General features: G+C 39.2%; 1 protein-coding gene across 2 annotated transcripts in view; it reads left to right on the forward strand.

The window, feature by feature from the left end:
- The window catches only part of mmp17a (matrix metallopeptidase 17a), an 82448-nt gene extending 74144 nt beyond the window's left edge, over positions 1–8304 (forward strand). The window contains exon 9 of one of the 2 annotated variants that reach the window (XM_067484833.1): positions 2621–8304. In XM_067484833.1, coding sequence (XP_067340934.1) covers positions 2621–2946 — 326 coding nt within the window. In that variant the 3' untranslated portion in view covers positions 2947–8304. The remainder of the gene's footprint in view (positions 1–2620) is intronic. The other variant, XM_067484832.1, reaches the window with a different exon arrangement.
- The last annotated feature ends 3314 nt before the right edge of the window (positions 8305–11618 follow it).

An 11618-nucleotide genomic window follows, 5' to 3' on the forward strand; every position in this document is an offset into this window, starting at 1 on the left:
ACAGCAAAATAAAACCTCCATGTGATTAATGTCTCAAGACAAAAGGCAGAATAATATTTTCCAAAGGAAATGATATTTGGAATTTTGCTGAAAATAAAAAAGTAGAGATGAAGCTTAATGTACAGTACTGAGAAAAGTTGCTTATTACACTGCGGAAACTGTGAATCTGCGAACAGCAGCTTCCTATTTGCTCTGCAGAAAACAGTTAAGGCTACAGTACAAAGAGCACAGATGTCACTGCAGAAGATTTAGATAATTATTGAATTTACCACTGCTGCATGACTTGTGTAATGATGTGGACCATTCCCTCTCAATACATAAATATAGTGATTCTGCTACAGTTTAAGACCCAGACTGTTTAATTAAGTCCTACAACCGGAGCTAAATTCTAAAATTTTTTGGTGAATGTGAGGCAGAGTCTGAAAGCTGCAGAGTTGAAAACAAAAGTGCCAACATTGTGATGCTGAAAGAGACGGAGCTGCCAATGTCAGGAGGCAGAGCTCTGCTGTGGTGTGCTCTGGCCAAATTTAACCCCTGGTTTTCTATCTTTTACAATTGCATGGTATTGCAGATTAAAATACTATATTCCTGTTTTGGACTGTAGTAAAATGAACATAAGAAAAAAATATAGACCTATTCTTATTTCGATATTATGATTTATTATGTATATTATTAGTGCACACCCACATTTACATTCTTCTGTTCCTGTCATTCTTCTTCACCTCCTTTTATAGCCTGCTACTAACCACAGTCTCTTTTTACTCCTCTGCGTTCTCTGAATGTAGCAAGTTGGATGGGGAGTAATGTGATCATTACTGGAGCATGTCACGCCTGAATCTGCCATGTCAGTAATCTTCTCACACTATGTGCATCTGTGCCTGTAAAACATCCTGCTCTTTTACCTGCTCTAAGATATCTGGTACTTCCTCTAAAAACCCACACATATTCTAAATTGTATCTAAATTGTGAGTTCACAGCTGGCCCTGTGTAATTAAGTGTGCCATTAGCATGGCATTGCACATTATGAGGAGTCATTATTAGTGTGCACTAGAAAATGAGTTGCAATAATAAGAAACATTTATCAAAATATACCACTGAGAATACCTCTGTAGTATGTAACATGTACAATATCTCCAGTTTATTCAATTGTTTTTTCTCACAAACTTAAAAAGATAAATAATAAGCTAACACAAATTTACCCTCCCTACTAAATAGGTTGAATCAGAGTGCCTGAGTCATTACAACTTCATTAAATCTGTACAGAGAAGGAAATGGTAAAGGGCTATATCATAAATCAAAAATACAATAACAATTAAAATAAGTCATGCTTTTATCCTAGGGAGCAGACACTAGGAACAAACCTGAGTTAAAGTTCATTTGCTTTGTTACAAACTCATAGTAGTCAGTTTTGTTCTGTTCTGTAGTTAGCTGTCATACTGGACATTCTCATAAATGATGTATTACATAATGTATAATAATAACAATCACAATAATTCCACTATGAATGTTGAAGGAAATAATGTATTGAACAATGATGCACAATTATACCGACAGGTTTCTGCTATTTCCTTTGACTTGATGAGGATCTCAGATCTGAGGTTGGTCTCCAGGTGCCTGGAGAGAGGTTGCCTGCTGTTTCTAAGCCATAAACGTTGAGAAACATGTCTTTCCCATAGGGATTAATAATATTGACTTCCATTTTCATTGCTTTAGCAGCCTTTACTAGGCAAATCCCCTTTAAGCAATGCTTCCACCAGTTGGCTGTCCAGATTAAGCTTTGATAAAGCACTTGTAGATGTTGAAAACTGGCACAAAAACAACTAATTAGCAGGAGGCACTCAGTCCTTATTTCAGGCTACTCTCAGCAGGAGCAAGCAACCTCACCTCGGTCCCCAGATGAATGTGTGGGGGATCTTTTCGCTGTCAGGTGCTTAGAGGTCTGTGTTGTGTCTGAGCTTTTGCCAGCTTCACAAGTCCTAATCCAAGCTCTTTGATGTGTGTGGTGGAGAAGCCCAATTGCAAAAGAGGGGACAGTATCAACAAAATCCCCAATTCAATGGAAAGATGCACAAAAATGCATGTGTTTACTATATATAAACACAAACAGGCAAATTTGCACATATGCTCACCTTTGGCCCAGGGAACTGGAGCGACATCAAAGCCTTTATCTGCCTTTAGGCTGTTTCCACAAGCCTAGAGTGAGGAGAAAATAGCGCAATAGGAAGAGGGGAGAGAAGTGAAGAAGACATGGTGACAGCTCACATTGAACAGTGAGTGAGAAAAGTGCTAAGAGGAGACAGAAGCCAGGGAGAAATCACAAGTTTAAGAGATGGATAAGAAAGATGATGAATGGGGACACAGTGACAGACACAGTGAGAAATTTGCTAAAGGTGGAGCAAAATACATTATGAGAAAGAGCAAAAGCACAACCATATTAATAGTTACACGTTTGTTCCTTGGTTATACTGCTGAGAGTATTTTTATTCATCTAGTTATTACTTAATTTGCATTGTGGGGGTTTGTCTGCCTTAAGGGCAAATACTTTGTTTTCTTTAAGTTGTTCTGTTTTACTCACTGCCTGTATCTTATAGCTAACCCTCAGTTCTCACTCTTCGTGAAGGTTCGTCCTATTTCTTCAAAGGCAGGGAGTACTGGCGGGTGCCGGGCAGTGACATGGAGGTGGAGGCAGGATACCCCCGCCTCATCGCTAAAGACTGGCTGCTGTGCACCGAGATGCAGTCGGACTCTCCAGACTCAGATCCCAAAAGCACGGAGACTAGAGTCAATGTGCACCAACACCTAGACCACGCAGAAAATGGATACGAGGTGTGCTCCTGCACCTCTGACACCGCCTCGCCTTTAGGCACCCACCCCTCCCCATCTCCCGTCTGGCTGCTGCCACCTCTCTGGATGCTCTCACTGGCCCTCCACTCTGAACTGCTATGATGCCAAAGCATTGGACAGATTTCTCATACTTGGGGGAAAGTGAGAGAATTATTAGTGAAGGGCCAATAGACAGTTAAACAACTGGAAAACTTTGTTCATATGAATATCAATTGGTATGCTTTTGCTTTTAATTTGCTGTTATTTATTTTATGTGCCATTTGATGGTCATTTAAAGCGCCTTGCAAAATGGGTAGCGCATACAGTTATCATATTATTATACTAGGGTATACCTAGTAGTCATTAATTAATTGCACTGACAGTGACAACGCTTCTACCGTGCTTTACAAATTTAGTTTCACCACCTCCACATCTTTTAGCTTCTGCTTCAATGACTACACTGTCTGTGCAAGGAAAGCTAATTCATGAGTGGGACTGATCAGAAATGGATTTACATAAAATACAACAGTATTATAATGGAAATCTGATGATTTTTTTCAAGTAAAAGTTTACAGCAATAACAGAACGGCTCCAGAGACCTAAGTAAGTGGCCAATATTTTACCTTTAAGGAATGGTTCAACATTTTGCAAAAACAAATCTCCTTTGCTGAGTTTATGAGAAGATTGATACCATTCTTGCGTCTCTACACTAAATTCAAATCAACAGCCACCAGCTGGTTGTATAAAAGCTGAAAACAAGGAGAAGCAGCTAGCCTGGCTCTGTCTGTACTGTAACAAAGTACACCTACGCACCAGCACCTCTAAAGCTCACTAATAGCCACGGTTTGTCTTGTTTGACTAATCCATACAAAAAAGCTCACCAGTAAAATGAAATGTTTACAGGAGGTAATGGGCTTAGACTGATTTTGTTCCCTTTGGATAGACCCAGGTTAACTGTTTGTAGTTTTTTTTAAATGCTAAGCTAAGATAACCAGCTTCTGGCTATGACCTTATGTTTAAGTTATATTTCATAAAACTTACTGCATGTGAAGAAAGCGCGTAGATATTTTCCCCAAAATTTAGAGCTGTTACTTTAAATAACATCGGCAAGCAGGATTTACTGCCAGGTTGCCTCACAGCGATCTCCACCAATCAAGCTGGTTGCTTATATGGTTACGTTTATAGTTACAGGTATGAAAAATGGATTATAACTTAGTCTGACAGGAATAGCTGCTCGAAAGCCTGACATTTGGAAATATAGATACTCTAGTTAGACAGGTGACTGATACTGTGGCATGTATCAAACCAGACAGGTGAGAAGTGCCCTGGGATGTGGTGTAGATAGTTAGGTTTACAGATGAATGGCCCCATGAGAGGTTGACAGGAAGACACTTGAATGGCATGCTGGGATGTCGACAGGTAGATGAATGGCCTCTAGGGCTGCAAATAGGTAGATAGGTGAATACCATGCAGTACGGCTACAGTACATGAAGAAAAGGGGCTGTATACAGAGACAGGAATAGAGCGAAATAGATAATTTCCTGTTAGAAAGTTAAAATCCCAGACTTTCTTAACACCATTTAACACAGTTATCCTTGCTTAAATGCATGCTCCCCTGCTCTTTGAGGAGCTGCTCTTCGTGCATAGCCATGAATTCATCACTTTCACTATCAGTACAGAGGCACTCCCCTGCCATCATTGGAGGAAGTATCAGTTTTGTTGTATTTTTTGTAATAAATATGGATAGATGGTGATTCCATTTTGCTTTGATCAAATAATTAAGGAGCCTTTTTTCCTTCAGGAATCTAAGCTCCTGCTGGTGACATCCTTAGCAGACTCCACAAGATAGCTACCAGATTTATTCTTGCTGATATATTTACCTACAATTTAAATATAGACACAGATATATTTGAGTTTAAATGTTCCATGGTTACTGCAAAACCAAGTGGACTGTGTATATTTCAAGCTGTGTTTTCTAATGTAAAATATTTTTGTAGTAAAATAAAAGAATCTGAATGATTTTATGGGCTAACTGTGGTCACTCAAATTTGCATTGAGACAGATTATTTTACTCAGTACTCAGTGTGAAGGCCACGTGGGCTCAGTGTGTAATTATTAAGTGTCACTGAGAGGGAGCCCAGGCTTCTAGACAGATGAAGGTAACCTGACAGCTTGCAGACTCTAACTGGGTGCTGCCTTCCATCTCTGTGATCTCTCATGCGGTATTTCTTTTGTAATGGTCACTCGCGTTCATCAGAAATGCAAACAACATCACGTCAATCACACTACACACTTACTCTGAGCCACTTTGTGAACAGATTTGCTGGCTGCCCATGCTTTGCAAGAAAGTACACTGAAAAACAGTATTTACTACCTCAGACACTGCTAAGTAGAAGATCAACGAGGTGCAACTAAGAGTGTGGGTACAGTGAGTACCAAAAGAACCCAACGTCATTCATACGCCGACACACAGCCTCCATTCAGAATTACAGCAGTTAAGAGTCTACAGATGACCTTCAGAAAAAAATGCACAACCCAATGTCATTCTTTGTTGTTAAAAAGGCATCAACTATTTTTTCTCCTTTTAGGACCCCCGTGCTTATATGTTTACTATTCTGCATTTTCTATTCTGCATGCAGACATTACATGCACAAACACAACTGCAATTGTGTTTTGTTGTGCTAGACCATACTTCTGATATGCTTTTCAATATACCATTTAGTATTTCTTGTAATTTATTATGTTTGTTTAAAATGTATTCATTGTTATTCCCCCAGCATTTTCCGTTTGTCACGCCTTGCAGGCCATGCTGTGACACCACTAAGAGCAGCAATTTTTCTTCCCTCCTCCTGACACACTTGAGTGGTGTTAATTAACTGGTTTGGCTGGGCGGGCATGAGAAGAGCACCTGCTCCCATGTGCTGAGTGCAACAGGATGGGTCACTTTTCAGTTATTTGTCCAACTGCTCCTTTTCTTAGCTTCTGCGTTTAACAAACATAATTGTTAGAATTAAACTTTTTTGCTGCAGGAGTTTGATCAGGGAAGTGTAATGAGCATTATGTCAATAGCCTTTTAATATACTGTAGCTGTTGAATTTAAAGTTAATATTTATTTATTTACATTTTTATCAGTAGTTTCACATTTGTTGCACTTAATTAATACATCACAACCTGAGTTGCTGTTGATTGGCACTGCTGTCAACTGTGTGAAAAATTCCCAGCCGAAGAGCATCCCAAAAAATAACAGCTTCTCCTGAGGCCTTGAACTGTGACTGCTCTTCATCACAATGTAATCCTGTTTAATTCTTTAACTATGATGACCAAATAAAAACACAGTAAAATGATGCAAATATGTAAAAGTCAAAATTTGGTATTTTTATAGGATCCTCATAAAACTTACAGGCCTCTACCAACTTGAAAATCAAATGTCAGCCTGTTCAGAAAACCCAACCTGTGGATTCACTGCATTAATAGCGTGTTGCTTGTTTCCCTATACAAGTGTTCCAAAAGTCACTGCACTGTGGAGAAATTACACTGTCGTGAGCTGAACTCCTAGTCGATGCATAGCAGTGAGGTGGATGGGATGATCCAAACAAGGTCCGGGTTGAAGATAGCATGGAAAGAGAGAGAGAGAGAGCGAGATTCATTTGGCAGACTTGTCAAACTGGGCTCTGGCAGCTCTCTGGATTCACATTCAGAAAAGGTCATATTGAACTTTTAGCCACACAATCTGGGGGATAGAGCAGCAAGGAAGGGCAGAACGGTTCATTTCTACTCTATTCTTGATGCCTGGTGTGACAAAATGACAGCGCTGGACAAGGGAGACTTCAACGTGATAGAATATACTGAACGTGGAGTGATGCCACCAAGTAATGTGGGTTACAAATAAAACTGTACAATGTTAACCACATATGTTTTATTTAGCATTTTTGATTTATAAACTTGAGGTTGTTTTTGCACAGTTACACAGAAGTGGAGAAACTGCGGTTTGCTCACGTTATTGGGACACAGGCTTTGTGAGCAGCAAAATAAAAATAAAATAATTAAAGCAAAAGCACAGGACACTCCTGGTCTGTCTGCCGATCACTCTGGCCTTTCCCTAGTGAGCAAACTGACACAATTTCTCAGGTGATGACTGTAAAATGTCTCTGAGGGCCTTCCAATCCAGATAAAAGAGCAGCACATTTTTGCTAAACCTCACTCTTCTCATTTATCTCCTAACAGGTGGCAAGTCAAACGTGACTCATTAATGCAGTCTAGGCAAACGTGTTCTGCTTTCCATGTAAACAATTTAGAGGTGTGCAACCAAGTAGATACCAGTTGTTATGACTGAGATTAAACAGGCAGCAATTTTAATGAATTATATATATAGTTCTCTATTAAGCACGTGTTGAAGGCTTATTGTAAACTGATACATAAAGTTAATGATGTGACACTGATCACATTTCTGGCAAGATGACTGTTCTACTGAAGCTGACTGTGTCAAGGACCTGAATATTCCAGAAAAGGGCCTCATGTTAGCATGTTAGCATTCATCAGGGTCTCCCTTCAGTAAGCAACTTTAATTTTGTAATTTTGTATTAATCTGTAATGTGGGACCACAGAAGTCAACACCAGTAGACTTGTGTTTTTTTAGCAGTATTTGGGAACTTGACCATTTAGTAAATCTTACATCCAGTCCATGAATACCAACGTCTCGCCGGAGTCCATGGTTCCCTCAGTTGTAATAGAGTGTATTGAATTTTCCTCAGCTTCTCAGTTTAATTATCTGGCATGACCTATTGGCGGGGATCACAGGCTTGAGCACAGCAATGCACTATGCAGACAAAACAATTATGCTGATCAAGTATTAAAAGTTCATTTGAGAGTGGAGATGGGTTTGCAAATGCAGTGACCTTCATGGCAGGATTCATAGCTATCCATCAACATAAAACGTTGGCTACCATTCAGCTGTGCGACTTTTTCACCAAGCGGCTTGATGTTAGGGTGAAGTGATGAGCAGGGCACGATGCCACAGCATCTCTTCTTAATAATTGTGATTTAAAATGCACAAGGTATGTAGCTCAAAGTGATTTACAACAAGTGAAAAAAAAACAGAAAGTGTGTTGGAAATGGTTAAGTAGAAAGTTTGACAGATGGCTTTGAAACAAAATGATATTGTATTGAAAGAAGTGAAGATGTACTCTACTCTATGCTCAGGCCCAGAAACAAGTCACACATACTTGTTTTTCTGGTTTTATTCCAAATGTGGAAGATATCAATACACTGTGAGACATTTAAGATGAATACATAGAATAAGGACTCGTGTTGTTAATGTTGGGTGAGCTAAGGGAAATGTACAACAAAAAAGCAAATATGACATTATTTTGTGTCTGTTACTAAAGTTTTTTTATAAGCATAGGTGTCCTTCAGCAGTCATTAGCGAGGCTGAACACCATTAAAATGCACTGCACATATAGCGTCCACTAATAAACCAGGTCAATATGCCACTGCATGGACTTTATGAGTTGAGGTACCCCTGTGTGCGTGTGTTTGTATGTTTGTAAGTTGTATATGTACATATACTGCTTTATATCGTGATTACAATGTTCAATTTAAAGTGTAATTTACCAACAAACGTCTGTTTTGTACATGTTGTGTATGAGTTTATTAGAACACTGCTGGCTATGCAGCTTCTCATCTATCCAGAGTGAACACCTGAAGGCCTTTGCACCAACTGTCACCGGCAGAGATTTTATGTGGGCCAGGAAGAACCAATCAATCATTATGTAGAAAGCAGTGAGCAGCTAAAATATTCAAAACCAGAGCAAACTCCTGCAGAGTGGACACCTGTGATGGTTGCTGGTGGGATGCTTCAAGCAAAATACACCAGCTGTCCAGTGTAGTCAAACTTTCTGACACAGTGAAACACACTGAAGAGTATTAGATTTAAAAAAAACAACCTCAATTAACATTGATATATAGGTATTGATGGAAACACCACAGCATCAGCTTAATCCTGTAGTCAGTGTTGCATCCACTGTGGATTTAGCCTCAGTCTTGGCTCAGGAAAGCCCCTATGAATAAGTCACGATAACATGCAGAAGTACTGTTTTGCAATACGGCACAAGTATTATTAAATAATTGGTAGTCCTATTACAGAAGGGTGGCTTTGATTTCAGATTGCCAGTGGGACGGAGAGCGACTAGAGAGTGGGATGTTTCAGTGTAATCTTATTAGTCCTTCCAATATGGGCAGAAATATCTGCATATTGAATTCCCACAATCACATCTTCCTTTAAATAACTGATATTTGACAAAAAGCTAACACCGTTCCACTACTCAACTTCTCAAAAGATGTTTTAATAAATTTAGACAGTGTTTCCAGGTGTAATTTATTGCATGTCACTGGTTACATGACATTTCCTGATTAAATGCTATCATATCATTCCATGTTGTAGGAAACTAATATCCAACGGATGAGATAACACAAATGACAGTGTCTTCAGATGGTGACTTTTCTTTGACGCTTTCATACCGCTGCTTAAAGCCTGAAACATAGCTGTGCTCTCTTGTGCAGCCCTCTAGCGCCCTCACCTGTTAGGTTAGAAAATAGAAAGTGAGCCAACCCATGAACTTCTGCATGCCAACAAGCTGCAACAAATTGGTATGAATTAAAGGAATCTTTCATGTCCACTGTTTAGATGCGCATTTGCAATATCACACAACATTAATACAAAGATGTGTTACTTAAAACAAACCTACAGAATGTGCACTGAACCACTAAAAATGATTTATTTTTTTAAAATCCAGCCTTTTTATGGTTATAGTGTTAAATTATGTACCCATTTATCATCTGCACATGACTGTAGAGAAATGTTTTGTCAAGGACAATTATCAACTTAATATGATTGTTGAGTATGCTTTCCTATTCAAAATATTCTACATTCAGTCCTCAAAACATAAACTGATTTAGCCCATTGTTAACATTGTACATTACGACAATCAGTGGAGTGTCCTGGAACTTTGAATGGACTGAAGGTCAGTGGAGTGTATGAACTGCATTGTCTATAATCTCTCCGCATTGGAGAAATAGGCAATAAATTTGTGGGGAAGCCAATTTGTGAAGGTCAGTATAAAGTGGGAAGTGAAAGAAAAGAAATTAATAAATTTTTAACAAGGCATTTTAATATATAAGCAATAACACTTTGTATATTTATAATTGCACATTGGTTTATATTGCGTGTACAAAGAATGAAGAAAAAGCAACTGCCCTGGTTCCTTGAGTTTCTTACATTATGATGATCCCTAAGATTTTGCCCTGGACCCTGTCCACGTCTTCCTCAGCAGCCCTTTTCTCCTCCTCTGTCTTTTGTTCATTCCTGTGTGCTCTAGCTTTTAAAGAGCCCTGCGAAAGCTGCCTTCCTTAGACAAATTAAAAGCTGTAAAAGTGGTAATTACAGTGCTTCTATAATGCTGGACACAGACATAAGGTTACTGGAAAATGTGCATCTTCCATAATACAACAAGCACACTTGGTGTTTGCTGCTGATACCTCATAAGCCCTCTACATCTTGCTGTCACCCTCTCACTGTACTTTTCTGTCCGTTTCTCTTTGCAACTGCTCCACAAATCTTTACCATATTCTTTGCCTAGATTCTATCATTTTCTCCTCCATTATTCCCATAAACTCAACCTCTTTTGGCTCCTGTTCTATCTCCATTTAAAATATCAACAGCCTTGCATGGCTTCTGATTTGCTCCAATTCTTCATGCTTTCTTTATTCCTAGTCTAATTCCCACAACTCCCCTTTCTTGTAATTCGCATTTTTTTTCTCTTCCCACAGCCAATCACTGTACAATAATTATGTAAAACTGACATTTTTAAACAAAGCAGATTCGGGAACTTCCCCTCCACAGCCCATGGTGATCACGATGATGATGGTGAATGTTCTTCCCTCCATCTGTGGTGAGTTTAATTAAATCAAATGTACTATAAACTGAACTTTAATTAAGGGACTATAGGATTGTTCACTCCAGTTTTAAAAGAAAGAAATAATTACTGATTATAATGTGGGACAAATTCCACATATTTGAATTTTTAATTCTCCTTTGGCCCGTAACGATTTATAGAAGCGGTAGCTTAGGTAGGTAATACGCAAGTATTCTTTGGTTGAATCAATGGTTTCCTTAGAAAAAAAGAAAGTAATGCGTCGCATACAACCTGTCATGTGGCGCTGAGCTAAATTAATATGATTCCGTTATACTGTATATATATTTAAAATAAATTCATATAATTCTAGTCTTGGTCTAGTGAATATCAGGAACATTGAGTTTTCATCTTCATACTTGTCCCTACATCCTTCTTTCATTATCTTGGCTAAACTCCTCTAAAGCCACTGTAATATTTATGCACCCTAAACTAAACGCCGTGGCGTTGCCAGCTCTCTCGAAGGACCGCTACGACGTGACCGCAGGTAGCCGAGCTCCCCCGCGAGTCCATAAAAAAACGTCACTAGTAGCAAACGATAAAGCTGTATTACAGTATAAAATTGTCGATCAGATAGCGCTTGACGCAAACTGATCATGAAATCTGTCACAGACAAAATACAACTATGCAATAACTGACGGAACGGGTTCTTATTAACCCTATTCGCTTTTTGAGTTTTACTCGTCGATGTGTTTAGGTTTCGCTACAGGTATGAACCGAAGCAGCACCTTTCATCGGGACTGTTCGGGAGCTGAACAGCCTCCTTCGGGCGCCTTCGTGTACCACGTGACCGCGCCTTGAACGTCGTAGCGGTCCGTCAAGTGTGCG

Source organism: Channa argus, chromosome 18 (assembly GCF_033026475.1).
Source record: "Channa argus isolate prfri chromosome 18, Channa argus male v1.0, whole genome shotgun sequence".
Classification (NCBI taxonomy): Eukaryota; Metazoa; Chordata; class Actinopteri; order Anabantiformes; family Channidae; genus Channa; species Channa argus.